This window comes from Lutjanus erythropterus, chromosome 1 (assembly GCF_056507025.1).
Source record: "Lutjanus erythropterus isolate fLutEry1 chromosome 1, fLutEry1.hap2, whole genome shotgun sequence".
NCBI lineage: Eukaryota > Metazoa > Chordata > Actinopteri > Lutjaniformes > Lutjanidae > Lutjanus > Lutjanus erythropterus.
In genome coordinates, this window is record NC_139317.1 from 28,199,897 (window position 1) to 28,224,192 (window position 24,296).

At 37.2% G+C, this 24,296-nt stretch overlaps 1 protein-coding gene across 1 annotated transcript in view; it reads left to right on the top strand.

Annotated features, from left to right (window-relative positions):
* The first annotated feature begins 980 nt into the window (after window positions 1–980).
* The window catches only part of chs1 (chitin synthase 1), a 31,120-nt gene continuing 7,804 nt past the window's right edge, over window positions 981–24,296 (top strand). Inside the window, exons 1-24 of the mRNA XM_084718635.1 lie at window positions 981–1,264; window positions 1,412–1,506; window positions 7,542–7,677; window positions 9,550–9,735; window positions 10,333–10,534; window positions 11,349–11,509; window positions 13,394–13,469; window positions 13,869–13,987; window positions 15,064–15,241; window positions 15,359–15,455; window positions 15,718–15,814; window positions 16,088–16,209; window positions 16,460–16,555; window positions 16,887–17,051; window positions 17,134–17,281; window positions 18,727–18,792; window positions 18,897–19,072; window positions 19,294–19,352; window positions 20,116–20,316; window positions 20,451–20,619; window positions 21,280–21,395; window positions 22,570–22,749; window positions 22,874–22,978; window positions 23,542–23,659. Of these exons, the coding sequence (XP_084574761.1) occupies window positions 1,460–1,506; window positions 7,542–7,677; window positions 9,550–9,735; window positions 10,333–10,534; window positions 11,349–11,509; window positions 13,394–13,469; window positions 13,869–13,987; window positions 15,064–15,241; window positions 15,359–15,455; window positions 15,718–15,814; window positions 16,088–16,209; window positions 16,460–16,555; window positions 16,887–17,051; window positions 17,134–17,281; window positions 18,727–18,792; window positions 18,897–19,072; window positions 19,294–19,352; window positions 20,116–20,316; window positions 20,451–20,619; window positions 21,280–21,395; window positions 22,570–22,749; window positions 22,874–22,978; window positions 23,542–23,659 (3,020 nt within the window). The 5' untranslated portion in view covers window positions 981–1,264; window positions 1,412–1,459. The remainder of the gene's footprint in view (window positions 1,265–1,411; window positions 1,507–7,541; window positions 7,678–9,549; window positions 9,736–10,332; window positions 10,535–11,348; window positions 11,510–13,393; window positions 13,470–13,868; window positions 13,988–15,063; window positions 15,242–15,358; window positions 15,456–15,717; window positions 15,815–16,087; window positions 16,210–16,459; window positions 16,556–16,886; window positions 17,052–17,133; window positions 17,282–18,726; window positions 18,793–18,896; window positions 19,073–19,293; window positions 19,353–20,115; window positions 20,317–20,450; window positions 20,620–21,279; window positions 21,396–22,569; window positions 22,750–22,873; window positions 22,979–23,541; window positions 23,660–24,296) is intronic.

A 24,296-nucleotide genomic window follows, 5' to 3' on the forward strand; every position in this document is an offset into this window, starting at 1 on the left:
ATGCCTTGGCAAATAAGCATGTTTACATTATGTGTTAAACCACAAAGACTGGATTTATGTTGTTAAAATAAACAAATAACAGAATTCAGCTTCCTGTGTTGGTGGATGAGCTTTGGATGGGGTGTATCCTTTACAATCATAGAGCAATAAAGAAGAGATAAAACCTGGTATTCCATGCTTCTGCTGGGCCGTTGCTCATCAAGCCTCACAAAACAATACACACAAGTATACAAAGCTCAATCAAAAAATCAATACTGGACATCGTGGTCTCTTTATATACACTGCATATAGAGATTATAGCAAAAGACAGTTCTTGTATATAAGTCAGGCCCATTTTATTCATATTGCCTCATATCATACAACGCCATCTCTCCTTAGACCCTCTGATGTACACAATGAAAAGGAGGCAGCATTTATGTGAGACCCCTAAAAACAACACCACCTCACCATCCCTACAGCATTTTGACGGCCAAAGGTTATCTTTTGTACAGAACACTAAGCTAAGTGTTGGCCTTAGTTAATTAAAAAGGAGAGAGAGGAGGGGTGAGGGTTGGTGGTGACAGGCACGTGTGTGGTGACGGAGAAGCAGTGGTGTGAAGGACTGGAAACAGGGTTTGCTTGCATGTGTCTCAGTGTAAATGATCCTTGAACCTTTTTATGCCCCCCATAAAATTAGATAGATTACTTTTTTTTGGTTACTGACAAACGTCACACACACACACGCACATAATAGAATCACATAACTCACTTATGTTGGGTGGTAACAGTATCTTATGCTTATGGTTATCTATCAATATCTGTCACACCCATATACATACTTTCTGCTCCGCAGAGCTTACACAAACTATGATAATAAGCACACAAACACACACACACACACACACACACACACACACACACCTGAAGGGGCTGAACCTGACTGTCTGTATGGGTGTTTCTTTCATAAACTGGTGATAACACAGACAAACTGGTGAACAAAGGACAAACAGACTGACAGTCTGACTGAGACTTTGACACAGCTGGTTTCCAGTCGACTTCAATTAGGAACTTTTTAAAATGAAAGTAATTTAAAATACATGTTTGTACTTCTGATTTGGAATTTCACATCATCAACGCTACTTCGTATGACTGAAACAACTTTCCTCTGGATAGTAGTTTGCTAATAGTTGCGGTGGGAAGAAACTGGGTGAAAGGCTTTAGGAATGAGATTGCTGAAAACTTGAAGATAAAAGATCAAACTAACAGAAGAATTAAAGACACCAAGGTAAGATTTCAACATGACTCAATGAGGTCAATGCTGACCATAAAATATTCAAATCTTTAAAATACATATCATACTGTACTGTATTCTGTAATCGATCAGAGACAATGACCTCCTTAATTTCAGCTCTCTGTATATATTTCCTCTTAGACACAGACTCTACACAGGCCTCCATAAGGAGTCGGGCAGGCGAGCAACATGGAGGAACTCAGAAATAGAGGAAAGAAAAGAGAAGGAAGACACGGGTAAAAACTAATCTACCGCATATGTTGCCTTCTGAAGGTCATCTCATTTCATGTCTACTTTATTTATAAGGTGGTGATTGATGGTACAGATGACAGAGGATAAAATGTGACATGAGATTAATTTAAATACATATTACATATATGTAGATGGCAGCTTCTTCAAATATATACAATGGGGGATTTTTCTGTCTTACTTTCTTTTAGACAGCAGAAATCCATTTCTTTCTCTGGGGGCTACTTTTTTTTTCTTAAGACACATGCTGTCTTTGTGAGGCTGTTTGGTTGACTTGTTAAAGAAAACTGGTTCTGTGCTGTGGCAGCCTGATAAAGAGAAATAACCTGAAATAACCTCATATAATTTTCATAAGTGGCATAATATCTGTATCAGTATTTGTTTATGTCATAATAATTCCTAATTGCATTTTGATTAATATTGGAAGTAAGCAGGGCCTACACCGATACTTGTTTGACATTGTATGGATTTTGAAATTGTTTTCTACTGCCACTTACAGTATACTCCCTATGTGTATATAAATAAGCTGCCAACATATACAAAATAACATAATATTTTATGTACTTCAGTTATTCACATAATAAAACATGATTTGTATTTGAAACCCAACTTGAAAAAGTCTCAAGTCGAGTCTAAAGTAAAGCTGTATACCAATTAATGGTCCATGTACAGAAACAGAATAGGATTTTTATTTTTTTTTTACAGTGAGCAAATACAAGCTTTAAAATTAGTAGGGCTGCAACTAACTATTTGTCTTTTTGTTAACAGATTATTTTCTCAATAATCATTTGGTCTCAAAAAATGTAAAAAAAAAAAAAAAATGCCAGTACAAATTTCTTGGACCAACAGTCAAGACATTTCAGATTTGCTATCACTGAAAACAGTTGGTAGAGCATGCACCTCATGTACTGAGGCCATCAGTCCTCTGCAGTGGCTGCTGTAAGGACTTGACTTGGGGACCACAGGGTTCAAGTCCAGCTTGGAACAAGAAGTATGGAGTGTACTGGTAGTTGCAGAGGTACCACTTCCTGGGCACTGCTGTTGTTGAGGCATCCTTGAGCGAAGCACTGAACCCCCAACTGTTCAGGGCTCCTGTTTCTAGGCAGCATCCATCTCTCCCACAAACTGCATGTGTGTATACGAGCTTACATGTGTGTAAAATAATTAATAATGGAATTACTCCAATTTCCCCCAGAGAGGATTAAGACCTAAGGACTTTACTGTAACGCAGTCTTTAAAACCAGGAAAATACAACACTTATGTCATATCATGATATAATGATACATTCAACTCACGATTCAATACGATTTCTGATACGGACTTCATGAACAGACTGAGCTTGCAGACAAATAATGACTGAAAAATATTCCTGGAATTATTTCTCAGACAAAAAACACAACATGTCTGAGGCAGAGCGTAGCTGCAAAGCACAAATTATGCAATGAATGTATATTTAAAATATATATATATAGAGAGAGAGAAATTTAAATATATAAAAACTACAACATATATTTTCTCTCATCTTTAACAAATTAAAGAGAATCCTTTTTAATTCATTTTTTATCTCTAAGCTGGAGTAAACTGTGCAAAACAACCCATATGTCCTCTGAAATTACATTTTAACTTAAATAACAAAAAATAAATTAAAATTGGATTTTTAAATCAAGTCCAACGTCAATATCACTAAATGAATAATACAAATAAATTAAATCTCTTCAAATAAACAAACTAAGGCTTGCATGTGTTCCTAGTTTGCAAATCTGCTTGTCAGTGCGGATTGTCCTTTTAGCAGTTTCTTTACTAGGGCAGTGTTGATTTGAGCTTCTCACTGTGGTGCCAGGTGACATGCTGCATCATGTTGGTTGTACTACTTGTGTAGGTCATCACCCTCTTGTAGTATTTGCACGCATTTTTGAACACAGGGGGTCTATCTTACGCTGATCAAAAGCGCAACTGAAAAGCACGAGGCGCAATGGATTTAATTCATTCAAGGTGTGTCCAAATCCATTTTTGCCATCTTGTGCCAGGGGTACAGGGGTATCCTGCCCTGTCCTGCCCCTTGCACCACCAGTGCACAGTGGGATACACCTATCAGATGTACCCAAGTGCCCTTGTTTAGGCGGAACATGAAATAAGCAGCAATAAGCTGACCAGGAAGTCGGCTCTCATCACCTTTAAGAAGCAGGAGAGCAAGCGATGGCAGCGTGATGGGGGATTTACCAGGAGGAAACAAAGAGAAAAGATTTTCAAAGCGAGGAGACAGATCTCCTGGTTTGAGGAAGTGCAGTCACTCCTCTGTCCCGCTAACACTACTGTAGGTGCAGGAATTAGAATTTGAAAGTGTTTCTGAACTTTGAAGTGCACAAAATTACGCACAGTATATCAAACCAGCTCTGTCAGAAGCACCCATACTTATTTTCTCTTCAGGTCAGGCCAATCTCACGCAGTCTTACTCACTCTGTTCTTTAAAAATGGCGTCGCGATTCATCTCAACCGATTTCAGTCGTCACACATTTGTATCGATTTCTCGATGTCTCACGATGAATCATATGATGACAACCACAATCGAAGACGACCTCTAGTTTCACATCACCATAATAGATATATCACCCTGGCCTACTTAAAAGATTAATCAATATTCAAAGTAGTAGCCAATTAATTTTCTGTCAATCGATCAATTAAAGTTGGCATGGGCAGTCTATTTTGGCATCAATGGGCAAATGTTCCATCATAACCTTTAAGCACGTTATTCAAGTGGTCTGAGAGAAACTGAACTTCTGCTCCTGCTATTATTTTAGGCAGTAGAAAACTTGATCACCTAGGAATGAGTCTCTGCAGCTCTAATTATTATATTATGGAGGTAAAATAGCACAACATTATTGAAGCGTATATCGCGCACTGCCCAACAAATATAGGAGAAACTGCTGAAAAGTTATTGTGGATGAAGTTCGCTGAATGTCTAAATTAAAACTAAATTATTATGGCTATTATTTCACAAAGTCAAACAAATTAGGATGCTGATAATATCTGTTTAGGCCACAGATGTGTTGATAATGCAGACAAACAACATATTCAGATTTGTTTATGTCCCTAGTTCTGAATCCACTGACCAGTGGTCTGTTCCAGTGGTTCAATAAGGAAATAGTTTTTTCTGTGATGCCATCATTTACCGCAATGCTAGAGAAGAGGCCAACAAAACAACTTACAAGAATTACACAGTGAATTTTATTTCTTTAAGGCAAATACAGGTTATCCTTTAACCAACAAAGCTACAGAAATTTGTCACGCCATCAAGTTATAAAGTTGTATCTGACTGGCTCTAACAGTAAGACTGATTTAAAAAGAAATGTGTTCAACACACCACGTACCTTTGAACTAGGAGGATATTCCACTTCGTGTTTATAGGCATACAATCAAAATTTATTGACCGCTTCATACTTGTTAGGTTAATTATTAGCGAGATAGATACTGGTAATGAATATTTTATTACTACATTTTCATTTGGTATAATTTACAGTTTTAGGAAACAGTTAATTTCCTTGTGCACTGCTGTGCTTCTCTTTATCATCCCCACAGATACTGGCTGCTGTAAGGGGAATGCTACTCCATTTAAAATGTGAAAAACATACTAGGGTTCTAATCACTTTCTATAAACTAGTATCTCTGAGATCAAAACAATCAGGCTGTTTCTGTGTTTAATTCTTTTATGCCACAATTTACTTATGTTCTGCTATCTTCTACTGTATATGATTGGAACAACAGAAACAACTTCAATTTTCAACAACAAATTATAATTTTAAAAACTCTCACTCTTTAAACACTACACTCTGGATACTATCAGACAACTTAGGGTATTTATTATTCATGTTTTTTTATTTGACAGTACATTAAATTTAATTTAACTGTGATGAGTGGTGTGTATACAAGTGCGTTGTAAGATCATCAGAGGGTCAACAATTAAAATCTAGGCAAGTTGAACCAGTCTGCTATGTTCTGAGATGTGCAGCGTCCAAGAGTAGAATAAAATGCTGTATTACAGTAAACATACAGTATAGCAGAACTACAGTCAGATTGGTGTTAGCTTTTGGATTGGTATGAGAAAAACTTAGTTTAGTTTAATTTAAACTGTTAGCCGATTATGAATATGATAACAAAGATGATGACAAAGTTGGACCTGGTCTGTTCCAGTCTGAGTCTGGTGTTGCAGTCGACAGATAAAATCATTCTTTAATCTTCAAATCCAGTTCTTGCCAATCCTTCTCCTGAAGATTTTTTTAAAAACATTTAATATTTGCAACAGATATTGCTGACCGATGAAGGTGGCGTCACTTGTGTCTCACCTGAGGGAGAATGGTGAGCAAAAATGACAACTACAATGGAAGATCTCACCCAAGCGCTTCATACAAGATGCTGGTTGCCGTCCATGTTTGTTCTGGTACAAGAACACGCAACAGTTAGCATTCTAGCGGGATCTGTAGAGTCGTCTGCCCCTAGAACTCCAGTCATTACTGACCAGGGTATTCAGGGTATTATCTAGCGTATTTACTTAGTCACAGGCTTTATGCTCCTTTCTGACTGTAAAAGACCAAAGATCTGTGCAAGTTGGTGGATACAATCTTTATACATGGTTGGTCCAATCTTCTCTTTGACAAGCTACGGTATACTGGTGTCTTTGTATTTATATGCAATTATAGAACTGCGTGATGATACAGTGGGTATGGATCAGGATTGACTCCCTGCCAGGCCTAAACACTAGGTATTTTCTTTTTAAGATTTTTATTTTTTTAAACTAACATGTGATATATAAGTGGTAAACTCCTTTAAAGAATAACTCTGTGACTGAGGTGGACTAAGGTGGACCAGGCCAGCCTTTTTTATTTTAGTGATGCTCTTTCAAGCAATTATTTGTGATTTTTAGGAAGCGTGGAGTTGTTTAAAACAGTGTCTTTGCCCTTCTAAATTCAGCAGCTTTTTCATGCCCATCAATGTAATCTCTACCTATTTATATGCATCATTAAAGAAAAGAGTGTATGCACTCATATTACAACCTCATCTCCTGAACCCCTCTGCCAGCGTGGCTTTGGATATACTGCAGCGCAGATTCACCTGGACTTGTTGGTATTTTGATGGTTGCTATGGCAAAGTCAAATATTACAGTGTTATCAATTGAAGGCAGTAAAACCCACACCCTGATACGAGATTATTCAGCACTTGACATTAATCAGCCACCAGTGGGAGATGACAGAGAGGCTGATTCAGACTCTTAAGTCATTAAGTTAGTTTATAGTGCCAAAACTCAGGTATATTCAGAGGTACTCTGAGTGCTCAATCAGCCTGATTGCCTGCTGTGTAACTCTAGTTTTTCGGCAACAATCCATCCTAGGACACCTATGGTATTTCATTCACCTAAACTTCATGCCCTCATGACAAGTAACTATACAGTAGTCAGACAAAAATCTACAGAAACCAACAAAAAGAAATTAAGAAGGGAATATCCTGATTATTCAGGGGATGTACTGTCTGTATTATGAGTGATTTTTTTGACTCTGACAAATGAATCATAATTATATATTTGAACCTTCTGAAGACGTGCCAGCATCCAACTCCACACCCTGATCATGACATGCATTTGCCAGCATGATCATTTGAATGATCATTATTACACGGTAATAAACTTATTGATTGGGTCACCTCGTCTTATTTATGACCCTTTCCCAGTATCAAACACTGTCTTCCCAGACACGTTCCCTCGGTCACTCTGAACTCTTGTTTTAGGGCATTAAACTACACGTTCAGCAAACTACACACCTCAATGGTTTCATCTGAGTTTCACATAGATGAAAACTAAAACATTCAAAGTCTAACATCAGCCTATAAATCAATAGTTGTCACTGGTGTTCTGCCATCTTATTCATGCCTTCAAAGTCAAGTTAGCTGGGATCGTCTCTGGCCTTAATACATGGGATAACCATGATGATAGGTGAAGTCATTCAATGTATGCGTTCTCATGTGTGTGTTGCAGTGATACATGGGATCCATTCCAGCTGAACCCAATAGGATCTGAAAAGGAAAGTAAGAGAAGATGTTTTCAACTGGCTCAGTACCTGGTGGCTGTTATTGTGGGTTTAGCTGTCTTGACCAGCGCAGTCATCTCCAAGGTGGGATTATCTATTTATATGTCTGTCTGTCTGTCTGTCTGTCTGTCTATGCATCAGTCTATCTATTCATGAAGGTATTCATCTATTCATCTTTGGTGTTAAGGCACAGAGGAAGAAGCACCACCATATGGTGCCTTGTACTAAATGTAAAGCCTCAAGCTAAAAATCTTGGGATTGTTTTGATTCAGATTTGACTCACATTAGAAACACCACGAAACTGGCTTTAATAATCTTTGATTAAAGTCAGAGAACATAAAGCCTTTTTAATTCCCAGGCAGACTTTGAAAATCTTATATGTATGCCTTCAACATAATTTGGTTCAATTACTGTAGTATTTTTATTCTCTGATTTACCCAAGAAAGTCTTTCAAAAATAACGGTAATTTTAATTTTTTGTTTGTAGTTTAATTTTGATGAGTTTTATTTGTTTATTTAGCATGTATTTCAATTTTACATCAAAGTGGCTCGAATTGTTTTGAATTTATTTTATTACCTGTCCATGAAACAGTATCGTTGGGTCTGTGACTTCTTTCCTTAGGTTTTATGCTGCTGCTTATGCGAGCTTCCCAGTTCTTCCTCTGTTTGCTCCACACACATATATGATGTGTCATAATTGTTTAGGCTTTTGTGAGGAAAATAGAGTGTATATCAGATTGGCACAAGTAAAAAGCTAACATTAGTTTTGAACAAACTACTCCATAGTCACAATTTTCATATCACTACTTCAAAGTGACTAGTGTTCAGTGTGATAACATTTTAATATTTTATATCCATTTAGCCACAACCACCTCTTTTAAGACACGAAAATGCTTCAGAATTCACTTGTGGGTATTAAGTTATGTATTTTATGTTGTAGAATGACATGTGAAAATCTTTTAAGCTTGTGTTAACCACAGATCTGCAGGCATCTATCCAAAAACCCAGAGACTCAGAGATGAGGAAACCAATGAGGTGTAAAAATGCTAACTCAGTGTTGCATTTTAGGGCTCATTCCTGCAACACTCTATAAGCAGTATAACAGGATCTTATTCAAATACCTGTTGTATACATGTCTCTTACTGGCAGCAGTGTTTGACGTGGTCCCTGTGTTTAACACTTCCTTTAACAGTTCCTGGGAAATATTTAACCAACTCTCCGTAAATACGAAAAAGAATACTGTTATAAATGTATAGAAATGCATGTAATGTTATATTAATCAATCATAAACAGCAAAAATAAAGATACATCAGTCTCACCTAAGTATTTCAAATTTGTTTTTGGTACAATAATTGTGCTTTTCATCAGATATTTAATATTTTTTACAAAAACACAAAGTGCTATTTACAGTAAGGCAGATCTTATAGTAAATAGTTGAATAGCTGATCTTTTTTTTACCCAGCTCAGTCTTTCATTTTGTTTTCTCTCTAGCAATCATTAATTCTCTGGTACGTGCATGCATTTGCATTGTCCGCCCCCCTGCTTCTATCTCTCGTCTTCTTCCTTTGGCACTGTCTTTCTCTTTCTTGATGATGAATCACAGGACTGTAGTCAGACTTAAAACAATAGATTCCCTAAATATAGCTCTATTTCCCTCTGTAATCAGGAAATTTATTTTTGTTCAACCTGATGAACTACCTACTTGCCAGTAAATCCCAGTCATCTTTATTTTTATAGTTTACGGAAGCGTTGCACACATAATTTTCCTGTAACTGCACTCAAAACAAATGACAGTGACAAAGTCAAATGCACTCTTTTATAGTCTCTCTATGAGAGAGAGAAATATAATAATTCTGTAACTTGTACATGACATGAAATTGCTAACCTTTGGTCTTCTGTCTCATCTTTATAAAGCCTTTGTTTTTTTTTAACATGCTTTTGGTCTCCATCCATTCAGGGCTCTCTCTTGGTGCTGTCAGCATTGGCCAGTCCAAACTCAATGCGCAGCCCAAAAGAAAAGCAGTTCTACATGCTGATGTTGGTTTTCTGCCTGGTCTGCCCCAACTTCCTGGTGTTTATTAAATCACTGTGGAGATGTGCCTTCAAGAGCTTCGTACAGCCCAACATGAGGACCATGTCATTTGTATGTATTTCTTAAGCACACTAACCTGCTTTGCATTTAAATAAAACATGTAAGCTAGTGGAAAATGTATATCATAAATACTTACTTTCTACCTTTCACCGTAGGACTTAACAATATCACAAGGATATTACAGCATTTGTTTAGATATTTGTCATACATTATTTTATGACTGCTTATCTGTTCAGATTATTAATTGTTATGAGGACAGTTTAGATAATGCTGTAAAATAACCACACACTCTCAAATACTCAGCTTTACTAAACCTAAAACATTATTATTAAATAGATCACATTAATTCTTTTTAAACAAAATGGATATTATTATAAAGAGTATGTGCAATTAGGAGATCTTGAGTGTAGTATAACAGTGAGTCGTTCTAACAAGTTTCTGTTTTATATTTGCCATCATGAACACACTGAGATTCACGCCTCTTGCCGTTTTCAAAATTACAAACTGGAAGCATGACAGTTTCCCTCTGCTGCAGTCCATTCAGCAAATCCTCACAACATAAGGAAAAGACATAACATAGGAAAAAAGAGAAGTGGATAGAGGTGCTGTATACAAACGTAATAGTGTATTTCTTTGTGTATTTTCCAGATATGTGCCATCGAGTGTTTGGTGTCTCTTGGTACTTCCGTCCTGGTGCTAGTTGTGATGCCTCAGTTTGATGTGTTGACAAATCTCTTCATCAGTGGAGGAGTCTGCATTATGTCTGCCATTCTGCAGATAGTCTTCAGACTACAGAGAGAACAATGGAAAATCATTTTCCCAATTTGTTCCCTCATTCTCACAGTTGCTGGTAACTCTCTTCATGTTTTACTTCTCTTTTGGTACTATGATATTACTAGTATCACTCCAAACAAGAGCAAATTCAAAAAGTAGGTCTCCATGATCAGTTCTACCTTCACAGACTCAAGATGGTGCTGTTGAGAGTCAAGTCCAATTTGGTTTATTGTTGTTCCAACATTTTCAAAAAAGAAAATTGCATTCTGAAACGGTTATTTACTCCCTTGACTTAACAAAACACTGCTTCACAAGAAAAAAACTGAAAATTTACCTTTCAAAGTGATTTGTTTAATATCCGTGCTGACACGTTTTTACAAGTTAAAACCAGGAAGGAGATGAAGCAGAAAGAAGAGGATGACAATTTGTTATACTCGTCTTCCTGCAGGTGTCACACCAATTGTTTTGCTCCATTTCTCCCACTTGTTTTGAACACATTTCAGTTTGTGTCTTCAAGTTTTGACTAAGCTGAAGTGTCGCTCTAATTATCTGTCATGTCAGCTCTTTCATTTTTTTTTTTCCATTGTTGAGCTGTGTTACTCCATGAAATATCTGGTTCAGTAAATCTGCCGCCCTAATTATGACAAGTGTCTCAGATGAATGATGTAAGATTTACTAACAGGCATAACAACACTGCCAAGTTTTTATTTGACTATTCAAATCAAAGTTGTATGTAGGTTGCAAGCTTCAGGTTCCATGGTGGAAAAAATACCTCAACAGCACTCACTTTTAAGAAAATATCTTTTTAAGTACTTAAAAAATTTTGGCTGGCTTTACTTTTAGCTTTTAGTTAACTGAACTAGTACACTAACTAACCATCTAACTAACAGGTTACTGCCTCCTGGGAGCTGACTACTACGTTCGTGTAACATCATATGTGGACAGCCAGAGCGCTGACTGCTTTATCTACGTTGGGATCGGAATTTTCTCTTCACTCCTCGTCTCCCTCTGCTGGTGGGAAAATCCACTGCAGGCTACTAACACCATGCAGGTATAATGTTTTTGTGTAACGTGTTTCTATTGTTCTGTCTTCACCTTAACCTTCACCACTCATCCACTGATCCTAACCATAATCTATCCTATCCATAATCTACCTAACCATACGTTTATCATGACAGGGAAGTTGCATATCAGTAGATATCGATGATTATCAATCGTGTAGCTTGTGACTGATGACATGTTGTGTACTCCGGAGGGCGGAAGCAGCTATTGCTAGTCTTGGTCCGGACGCCATTCCAGCAGTTTACACACAACGTTGTTCTAAAGCTGTCGATTCATCCATCCATCTATTTTCCTCTGCTTATCTGCCACGCCGGTGAGCGTGACCTGTCCTTTTTCATCTGCGCTCATTTTGTCATTTTGTTTCTCTTTGGCTCTTGTGTCACTCACGCTGTTTGTTGTCTCGCGCACAACTCCACACTGTTTCTCACGTGTTGACAGGGCAACTGAAAATTAGGGGTGTGCCGATACCACTTTTTTCGGACGGAGTACAAGTACATACATTTGCATGCTTGCCGATACTGAGAACCAATACGAGTACTTAATAATACCATTACAGTTCTTAGAATAACTTTAAAAACGTTTAATTTTCATCAGATGTACGCCACTTTCTAAATATAACAAATTGTTGCTCCTCCTGCTAATGTAACCATAGTCACTTTATACATTACATGTTTGGGTTATTTGTGGTCATTTACTTTACTATTTTGTGTTCCTTTTTAAGCTGTGCAGTTGACTGTGCACATGACATATTTCAGAATAATAATTACACAACATTATTATGGATGTGCAGAATTAAGTTTAGTGTTACAAATGGAGTTACATGTGATAATTAATTCATTATAATGTACAGCACTTTAGCCAGTATTTTAATTACACATTTACATGTAGTATTTAAATTTCTTCTCCATGTCCCTCTTGTCTAAGTGCTATTTAGTTCCTACCTGCCATTGTTTAAGGGGGACAAGTATGAGTGTGATGCCGTGTGCAACAGTTTTGTTTACCCTGCTGTGAACCTCAAAGAGTGAAGTTAGGTGAACTGTGTTGTCACGCCGTTTTGGTAAAGGTTAACAGGAGAATAAAGAAGAGTACACAAAGAGAAGTTGCAGCAGCTTATTACCAAGAAAAGAGGGTTACAGGCTGGTGGCAGTGGTGTTTTTTCTTCGTCTATGGGGTTAATTAGGCGAGGCATTCAACTAGTTTACGCCTGTCAGGTCCTATTGGTTGGCTGCCGTCTACAGGTGCTCTCTGTGAGGTTGTTTCAGTTTTACATGGAATTATGTGGAATTTTACGGACAGTCACCAAAGTAACTGCGGTCATTAGTGGATGATGTTGAGAACAAGTCTCTCGCTAATAACGACGGTGCAACAAAAAATAGGGTAAAGAGGGAATCGGTGCATCCCTACTGAAAAACACACCTGTGAAATGATTGGCTGTTCTCACTGCAGCACCTTGGGATATGATAGAGAGTTTGTAAGACAGAGAGGGCACACACATGGGTCTTGTCTGTTAAATGATTGGCTATTCGTGTGTCACTTGTTGCATGATCCATGATCAAGGGATATGACAGGTTGTCATTTTGTGCTTTCATAGCAGTTTGCATGTAATGCTTTACATGAAACTATCAAACATTTGAACAAGCTATTTTCTTATTGCTATCGCTATCATTTTATCGCCCAGGCCTATCATAAAATATAAACTATTCTTTTAATTGCCATTTGTTGTAATTGTACTGGCCACATGGACAGCTGTGCCAGGTGTTTTTCTATATCTTCTGATAGAACTTCAGCTGGATATTGAACTGTCTGCATCATTTGTAGTGGATAAATGTAGCAGCATGAGACTCTTTTCCCATCTCTTCCTCTGTCTCTGCAGGATACGTTGTCAGAATTGGACGGTTTCAGGGACTTTGTGTTTGTCATCAGCAGTATTCTGAGGATAATAGTCATTGGTAAGTATCAGCCATCAATGTCTGTTTCAACAACAGTCACAAAAACCATGCTGACAAAATTACACACGCTCTTGAAATATATTATGAACACTCAACACTGCCATGTTTGGAAAAATCTAATTTCCTACATTCACACTGAAGGACAAGCATCTTTCTGTGATGTCAGAGGTGCTCATGGATTGTGAAGGATATTTTCCAGCTGTGATGAAGTCTTCCGTTTATTACACTCAATACTACAGGCTAATTTTCTTCTATTTACTTAAAGATCCTGTCTTCCTTACAATTTCAAATCAGCACTCTCAATTTCATGCTAACACTGTACTCTTTTTTTATGCTCTATTTATTTTACTTCATTAGACTGTCCCAATTACATCAGTGGCATGTTGTATTCTGTTGCAGGAGGGGTATACCTGATATACCATGCGCTGATTGAGAAATCTATCGTCTGGTCGGACTTTAACCTGCAGGATTCTGACTGGGAATTACTGCAAGTAGGACTGGTGGTGTTTTTCTTACAGGTAGGTAGAAGAAAGACAAAAAACTGACAAAAAGTTAAAGATGGAGAGATGGGTAGTGGTTAGTATGGATGGACTTTAGACAGTTGATTCATGGTTCTCTTGTTTTGGTGCTTAACAGTCAAATTGCATTAGTCTGTGTCTACTTAAGGTTTTGCACAAGTAAAAATGAGTAGCACCAGCTAAAATATGAGCTCATGCAATAAATGTTATTGAAAATAAATGAAGGAGGACTGGAAATTTAAACAATAGCCGCAGCACCTAATCTATCACTGTCCTTGGACCACTGTGGCAGACAAAACTGCATCTGAAGTTTGACGCCCGATAAAAAGCCGCTGTCAAAATTTCTGGCACTGTTTTACCAGACACACACTGATGGAGAACCACAATGCAGCAGCCTGTTATTTAGAACATTTAACCCTGTTTTATCTTAATGGCCTCCTGATTGAAGATGTAGTTTTCCTTTTCTACTAACTACAGATGAAAATTTCATGTCACGACGATAGTGACCAAAATTATCACGTTTTCAGTATTATCATGGTTTTGTTAAAATCTGCTAAAAGTGTTCACAAATACGGTATGGTCTTCTACTGAAAACTTGTCCATGATTTGAAATGGCATCATGTCCTTTGGGATATCAGTCTTTTCACTGACACAAAACAAACCCAGGTTGCTGCTGTGCCTGTGTCTGGGAGACTGTTCCTGACTTTGCTTTATTCTGGACAGTATTCATTGTGAGTTTTTCAAAGCGTAAAAATCAAACGTGACTTTACATTCTGGTAATACTAATGATCATTAATTTTATTGTGGTTTATTGTGAAACTGGAAATCATTTTATCCCTGCTTCTTACTACTCACAGCAAATCAAGTTTAGATTTAATCAGTCAAGTAAACATTTTATCAACACACAAAAAACTGCAGATTTAACCTAATCATGGATCAGAATCAGTTCTTACTGGTACTCATTTATATCTGTTGTCTAACATAACTATCAGGCTTAAATGAAAAGTTGACTTGCACCCCTTGGAAGTAATTTGCAGTAGCCTTAAAAAATATTTTCCCCCTGCATCCTGTCTCAGGCCTTCTGCTCAGCAGCCTGCCACTGGTTTGGTGTGGTGGCCTGTAAGATTCATGCAGTCAGGATGAGTTTTGCAGTGCCAGTATGTTGCACAGGACCTGCAGTGCTACTGTTGGGAATGGTACTTTTCATAACTGAGGCACAAAAATTGGACGGAGCAGCAAGCGGGTCCATGACAGGTACATTTTTTCTAACATTAACCTGATATTGACAATCTTTAGTGCTCTGCATAACGCCATTTAGACGCATTTTTGTTTGATCGCTTATTACTAACACCCTAAAACATCTGTTTCCAGAGTTTTGTGAAAGCTTGGTCTTCTTGAGCCACAAGAACACAACCCCTGTGGTTTTACTGGAACTCACAAGGAGTATCTGTCGAACTTCACTTGGCAGGTTTGTGTGTGTATGTGAGTGAGCGAGTGAGTGACTGAGTGTACAATATTTTCACTCACTGAATTTCAGCCAACAGTATTAAGCATTTCCCTGCATTGAGCTCTCTACAATTCATGCAGCCTTGGTGGTTCATAAATGTGATTAATATTCATAATATTTAACAATTAATCAATAATAATACATTGAGAAATCTATGTACAAGCATACACATTCGTTGTATGTGTATTTTGCCCAAGATGTTTATGGACTCTTTGATTGACAGCTACTACCTGCAATGGCCTTTTTCAATGTTGGCGCTGGAAGGAGTGTGTATGTGGTCAGGATTCGTCACATGTACCTACTACGTATGGAAGATCAAGGTATCAATATAAAACACACAAACGACTCCACACACTCCACTTACAATAAGCTACAAAATAGACAGTCACTTTATAATTTAGATGATCCTCAAGTATCTATTTGATCTAAAACTACAGCTTACTGCCAGAGTACAATCACAACGTCTTATATGCCACATTTTATTTAAATTTTTATTTTTGTCTACTGGTAATTTAATCAACTTAGGAGCCTCTTATCTGAAGATCAGCAATCAGTCATACACCTAAATGTCTCTTTGATTTACCATGTCTTAGGTCCAGCGTATCGAGAGAACCTCTCAGCTGTTTGTTCGTCGCCTCTATGAATCTGCCTTCATTGACCTCTCTCTGCTACTCAACACTAAGATGAAGGTGCCACGAGCCCAGAACCAAGACAGGTGAGAGGAATTTGACAAAAAAAGAGTTTTCCTGATTATTTGATTTGTTTTGTGTTCATATTTAAAGCAGGTGTATGGTGAAATCACAGTAGGGTGATAATTGTGTTATTGGCATAACTGAGAAAAAATGTTATGTGTAGAAGATATTAGAGATGCTCTGATCCATTTGTTGAGAGATGTGCATGATGCTCACAATATGAAATGTTTAAAACTTCTGCTGAAAACTCGTATCCTCTCCTCTCCCTTCCAGCACCGATGACATACAAAATTGCGTGATCTATCTTTGTGCCACCATGTGGCATGAGACCTATGATGAAATGCTGAAGATTCTCACCTCCATGTTCAGGTCAGAAACCTATAGGAATATCAACATTCAATTACAACATGGATTCCTTTTTCTCATCCATTTAATGAGCAACTTAACAGCAAACGAAAATTGTGTTTTTGCTGACCTCTGATCCAATCAAGGTAAACGGTATTAGCCAAAAAGGTGTAGGCTTAAGCTTTAGCTTCTTATGCCTACTTATTTAACTTCTCATCTTGCTGTAGTGATGTAAAAGTGTACACCATGACATCACTGTTACACAGAGCTTACTTCTGGTGAAAATATTTAAGTGAATTAGCTTTTGCAGTGATGTTACAGTAGTTTGTTGTTTTTTGTTTGTTTTGTTTTTCAGGTTGGACCGCTATCGAGGTGACCCAAACCAGGAACATAAGGACTGTTTTGACTTTGAGTGTCACATTTATGTAGACGACGCCTTCATGACTGAAAAAGACACAGGAAAGAGGCTGGTTAATTCTTATGTTGAAGACTTGATCCATGTTGTCATAGAGGTTTATAGGTGAGACTATCTATCTATCCATTCATCCATCTATCCATCTATCTATCCATCCACCCATCTAACCCACCATCTATCCATTCAGGGTGTTTACCAACAAAGAACCAGATGACGTGTCGATCATTGAGGCACCGTACGGTGGCAGGCTGATGTTTGTTATGCCAGAGGGCAACATGCTCTATGTTCACCTAAAAGACAAAAGTCTCATCAGGAACAAGAAAAGATGGTCCCAGGTATGGGGTAGTAGTGGTGCTTTTCGTGTCTTTATATTCATATGCATGTGTGTGTAAATCCTTGAAGTATCATGGTACACAATAGTATTCATTGGTCACAGTAAAGTCAGTTGCCAGTAAGTTCGAGTTAAAACTGTATGAGTGTGATGTATGGCATTGTTAAGTCCTCTAAAGAAATGTAAGCTTGCCCAGTCATCTCTCAGAAACAGCAAAAATTGAATAAATTTAAATGTGCCGGACTGCCCAGTATGAAAGGACACATCACCCATTCCATGCTGTAAATCCACATTCACAAAATCAGTGACTCACTGAACAGCTGTTCTCATTTGATTGGGAGAAGGTTCTCTTCAGCACTGATTATTTTCATTACTGATTAGCCTGCAGATTATTTTCCTGATTAATCACTTAGTCTATGAAATGTCAAAAATGGTCAAGAACTGCCATCACATTTTCCCAGAATCCCAAAATCCAAAGTTTATTTCCTATCATTTATGAAAGAGAAAAGAAACAACTCCTCACATTTCAAATACTGAAACCAGAATTCTTTTTACATTTTCTTCTTTAAAAAAATTGTAAGAAATAAAAAATAAAGTAATAAAGTAATTAATTATTAAAATAGTTGTCAATACATTTTCTGTCAAGTGACTAATCAATTTGATTAAGTTTTTCAGCTTTATTTAGTATTGCAAAATGAAGAACACTACTGTCCTTAATACACTCATGAATATTGATAATGATCTATAATAAATGTGTTAATGCTGGAAGACTGTTAATTAAGCATCTTTTCAGGTTTATGATTATACTATCTATGTCAGTAGACATATGTTTAGTTATAATTTGTGATATGCTTTAAAACAGCGTTTTTCAAATTTTTTACACAGTATACCACCTCAGAAAATATAAAGCTCTATAGGTACCACCATTATGACATTAAAATACAGTAGCCTAAACATGCCCTGTCAGCTATGGACAATTCTATCTATTAGCTTTATTCCTAATAAAAATATTTATTGTTGACTGTTGTCAGCCACAGACACACTGCCTTCATAGTAAGACAGTGTCTTATCATGATCATAGTTTAGCTCATAACTAGTCATGGATGAGCGTTCACTTTAAGTATGAACATGACTATGTAGCAGTGAGACAAAAATATTGCAGGAAAGACAAAAGTTACTTTAGAAGAAATTCAAGGTATCTCATAGATCTCACAGTTTAAGGATTTTCTTTTGAAGTTTTGTACTATTTTAATTGTATATTTTTTTAATTAATTTATTTAACTTTTAAATTTTAGGAGAATCCTCTGTGTACCACTAGAAGGAGTCTGAGATTCTAGGCTTTATAATATTGAATAATGAATAATTGACACCATTGTTAATATTTCTGTAGAGCAAATATTTAGGTTACAACCCTGGTTCACACTATATATCACTGTCTATGACTTTCAGATTATGTATATGTATTATCTACTTGGCTGGAAGGGCTACATCTCCAAGAACCCTAAGAAGATCAAAGTAAGACTTTGCTCTCTTTTTTGTATAATGTGCACTACACATTTTGACAATATGAGTATAAGACATTAGTTAAATACGTTAAATATCTGTCCTGTTTTATCCAGCGCCAGGACAACCCATGCAGAGCCAGTATGATCTCTATAGATGGGGAGAGTTTCCTGATGCCTCAGTATGACAATGACAACAAGAGAAGATTCGTCTCAGATGACAACACTTACATCCTGGCTCTGGACGGAGACACTGACTTCCAACCTAAAGCTGTGATTCTGCTTGTAGACAGGTCAGTAACAGACAAATCAAACTGATGTTTAATATCTTATCTCGGGATTGAGAGCTCACAAACTTCCAACATAAATCGTTTATACTACAACTGGACAGAAAATGCTTAAGCTAGTTTTGTCAATTTTTCATTCAGGCAGCTAGGATAATCTACGTGTCATATATAGCTGTATATAACACACTTCTAAAAGTGGTATTTCAAAAATATATTGTATTTGACAGGTTGAGGATGTACTACAATGTAGGAGCTGCGTGTGGTAGAATCCATCCTACTGGTATGGGTAAGTAGACATTACTTTTTGTGTTTGTCTTGTGTTTATTTGGTGCACCCTCTCAGTAGAATTCAATTTTGGCCTCTACAGCAGAAGGTAAAGTAGTTTAATCAAACAAGGCTCAAGTTGGGCTCAAAACAAGACTAAGACCTTGATTTTATTTGACTTGCTAGCCCTGTGTAGCATTGAGAGAGTAACGATGGCATGAGCTGGGGTTATGTGGTGTCTTATTTTATCTGACCACAGCAGCAAAGCATCTACTGACAGGACTTAGGAATCTAGTTGCAAAGGGCAAGCACCTGAAATACATGCCATTGATTGCATTAAGTTTTCTGTAAATAAACGTTGTAAATGTAATTCACGACTCAGTTGGTTGCTCATGTGGGAACTTCATAACATAGTACAGTTAATTGGAAATGCCTATTTTTTTTGTAGCAGTAAACAAAGTTATTACCCATTTAAAAGGCTGTGATTAAGTTCCTCATACAGTTCAAAGATAAGTCAGATGGTTTTATGATGCTTATTTGTCCAAAGGAAGGAGTGGGGCTGGGAAAATGTGTGTGATGGACAGATCCTGTCCAGCATACACCCACGGTATGCTGGGACAGACCCCAGCTTCCATAAACTTTATCATGACTGAGTGGACAGAAACTGGCCAGATTAGAGAAATTAGTATTTTGTATCGTCACTACTGAAGACTGTCTCTCATTTCTCTTTTCCTTTCTCTCTATGACTGTCTCCACTAATCACTCCTGCCTGCCTGCCATCCCAGGTCCCATGGTGTGGTACCAGAAGTTTGAGTACGCAGTAGGCCACTGGCTACAGAAGACCGCAGAGCATGTGTTTGGTTCTGTGCTGTGCAGTCCAGGATGTTTCAGTCTGTTCAGAGGCTCAGCTATAATGGATGACAATGTACTGAAGAGATACACAACAACTGCAACCAGAGCTTCAGAATATGTGCAGTATGACCAAGGTTGGCACAGACACACAAGTTCACCAACTGTTTTTATCTCGCCTAGTTTTGTGACTTTATCCTTCTTCACAGAATGTTCACATGTATTTCTCACATTTCTTTTGTATTTTATGTGTGCATGTATACATTTCTAGGGGAGGATCGCTGGCTGTGCACTTTGTTATTGCAGCAAGGGTGGCGTGTTGAATACAATGCTGCATCAGATGCATACACCAACTCACCACAGGAGTTCAAGGAGTTTTATAACCAAAGGAGACGATGGGGACCATCAACACTGGCTAATACACTGGACCTTCTGCACAGGTTACTTATTTGTTATTAGGAATAGTGGGGTTTACATTCTTAGTCAGGCCAAGAGATCTAAATCTAAAATTAAAATTGGACTGCTATGTTGTGATTTGATTGTACTTTTTTCCTGGTGTTTCAGTGTCATATCCACAGGCTATACATCCTCAATACAATTAGGGCTGGGACACCAATACCAATACCAGTACTCTTGAATTGATACTGATACCAAAACAGTACTTCATTTGATATCCATCATGTGAATCAAGCATTCTTGAAATATTTCTAATGCATTTTATGTATTTAATTTTAGCACCACAGACATGTAGTATAGTCATACTTTGGAACGTTTTGGTGGTGCTGTACTTCCAACTTCATCAAATACACCATGCTTGACTTGACACCACACCACTGACTATGAGTTGTAACTGCAACGGTGGAGGGCCAATCACACATCGTATCACCATCACACATTTGGGGTGATTGGGTGCAAGAAAAAACAATTTTTTTTTCTAGATCTAGATATTAAAAGGAACGGATGTAGGTAATATGTCACTGGAAATGTTTTGATACTACTTGGTCCTGTGTTATTTTGGCTTATACCTTACAGGTATTGATTACCAATACCCATCCCTAGTATTGATGTTAACCTTTCTGTGATTTTCACTTAAATTACAGTGGTTCAGAGACAGTGAAGAGAAACACGTCCATCTCCAGGCTTTACATCTTCTACCAGATGTTCACTGTTGGTTCCTCTATCCTTGGTCCAGCCTCTGTGACTCTCATGATAGCAGGTAAGTTGTGGTCTAGTTTATTACTCAACAAGCCCCTCCTTCTTGGGCATTGTCTGTAATATCTAGAAGCAGATAACATTTTCTTCTTCTCTACCACCGTATCATGTCAAGTCATTCTTCTTTTACATGAACTTAGTGAAAACAATCAACTTACGTGTTCTACTCTGTAAGTGTAGTTAATAAACCACAAGTTGCTCATAAATCTGCGCAAATATTTATCCTGAATGTTTCCTCAGGTGCCTTTGACTTACTTTCATTCACATTCCTGCCAAACTCTTTGTGTCACTTAAGCAATACTACAGTTTACGACATTCACATTACAGTGACTGAGTAAATCCTAGGAGGATAAAGTTTTTTTTTCCTCAGAAGTTATCGCGTGCAGCTTTCTATTTTACAACTGCTGTTGTAAAATAAGTTATACAATTGCTAGTTCAGTGATTTTTATGACTTCACACAGGTTTCCTACATGGATCAATATTTTTTTATCTTATAGTGACCATGAGGACACACGTGAGATGCCTCTCTCACTCTATGTACTGTGTTATCTGAGCAATATTTAGGTAAATGCCTGGTGAATCACAGTACTCAGTAGTATAGGGATTAAGAAGGAGAAAGCAACTCAAGTTCTATTTTCCATTTTCACAGCTCTTTTCTTTCAGCACCTTTCATTTACAAAAGGAAGAACAGCACAAAGTACTTCATATCTAACATACATAGAAAAAAGTATACAAGAAAGTGTATGAAAATTATATTGATATCATTGGCCATCGTGATGTTTCACTATGGACATCACCATATGCCAATTAAGTAGACATTGCCCAGCCCTAGTGCTGACACATCTATGCACTGAAACAGCTGGAATCAAAGGCAAAATGTCATATCAGTTCTACAAAATATGATTCTGAGTCACGCTTTCTAGTGAGAGGAGATTTGGGTCAGAAAATTATTACCTGAATGAAAAGACAGCCTCAATTTCATCAGTTTCATTGGGATGAATGGGCTGCCATCAAGTTTTCATAAAACATCCACAGACTTTATGATAAAGTGTTATGGTGGCTACTTGGATACTGCCCTGTAGATCTGTATTAATAATCTTTCTCTATTAATAACTTAATCTGTCTACCTGCATCTGTTCTTCATTTATTCCTCTTACTCTCTCCCTGACTTGTGCCAGGTGCTTTCCAGTTTGTCTTCAAAATCGCTGGAACACTTTCCATCATCATCGCAAGCATTCCTCCCGTGTTCTACATCATCGTCTGTTTTGTGGCAAAGGCCAATACCCAAATAACCATTGCTGCCATTATGAGTGTTCTGTATGCGTTCCTCATGACTGCATCCTTCTTTTCTATCATCGGTGGGTAAAAAACTCTTTGTAACTTCATATTATTGTGTCATTTTTGTTTTTTTTTCAAATTCTGATTCAGTAAATGTATTTTAAACCCCTAAATATACATATACACAATTCTTTCCCCTCGTAGGTGACATGGTAATTCAGGGCACCTTCCTGACTCCCACTGGCTTGTTCTTGGTTTCCATGGCAATCATGTATTTGGTGACAGCTATACTACACCCAGAGGAATTTGGTATGATTATGTATTTATAAACATTACTTTGACAATTTTATGTCATATTAAGTTTGCAGCTTTGTTATGTTATATTAAAGCTACTACAAGGAACTTTCATAGTTGGTTGACTTTAGAGGTCCCTGTGGACAAAAGCTGAAGTGTTCCCAACGTAATAACCAAAAAACATGAAATCAAAACTAAAATTATTTTAATAAAAATCTCTTCCAGCTTCTTTTTATTACTACTCACCATAGCGTTGGCAGGGGAAATGCAAACACGGGCTGTTTTCATCTTATTTTAAGGAGTATCAGACCCAGCAGGCATTAAGAATATCCATACAGAAAATCTTCTCACCGATAGTCTTGTTTGCTTATCTAGGTCATGTAGAGGTATTGGTATGAAATTGAGACTGTTTCATAACCAATTTCAAACTCCATGTAATAGCTTTAGATTAATAGTTATATTATATTAGCAGCACTATGTTACGTAATGTAATATAATGTTAACAGTTATGTTAGGTTAGATTATGTTTAGTTATTTTAAGTTTTAATATTTTATTTTAATGTTATTTTCTCCTCCAGGGATGATCATCTATGGTCTGATGTATTTCATCTGCATCCCCAGTGGATACCTCCTACTGACCATCTACTCACTGGTTAACATGCACATTGTGTCCTGGGGCACAAGGGAATCCAACAAGTAATGCTCTGATCATTGTTAGAAGGAATACTACTTTAATACTTTATAATGGCAACTATTTTCATTATTGATTCATATTTTAATTACCTTGTTAACCTTATCTTATAAAGCAGATTTATTCTCACATTACCTGATAATTCAGCATGCATACATTTGTCCTTCAGCATCAGTATCCTCATAATAATATGGATGATACAGCACCCAGTGCTGTACAAGTCAAAGTACACAGGAATATGAAAAATATTAAAAGTAAATAAAAAGTGTAAATATGAGCAAATTTTATGAGCTGAGGTATTAAATAAGACATCTACAGTACAATAACTGAACATATGAAAATATCAGAGTTGCAGCAAACCAACTAAAATTCACAACACATTTGGGCTGTGGTTTTATAGTGATATGTGATACTGTTTAATTTAAGCTGAGAAATACTTTGGGTCCTCTATCTACTGTCTGCTACTGTCTGTTACTTATCCAGTTCAGGTCGTGGTAGGACCAGGATATTGTTAACCATTGATTAGCTTATCCAAAAGATAAGAAGAGGCAGCAGGGAATTCATTTGTTTTTATTTATCCCAATCAGCATTTCCGATATTCACTCACTCAGTCTGTATTTTAATGTGTTTAATTTTTTCTGA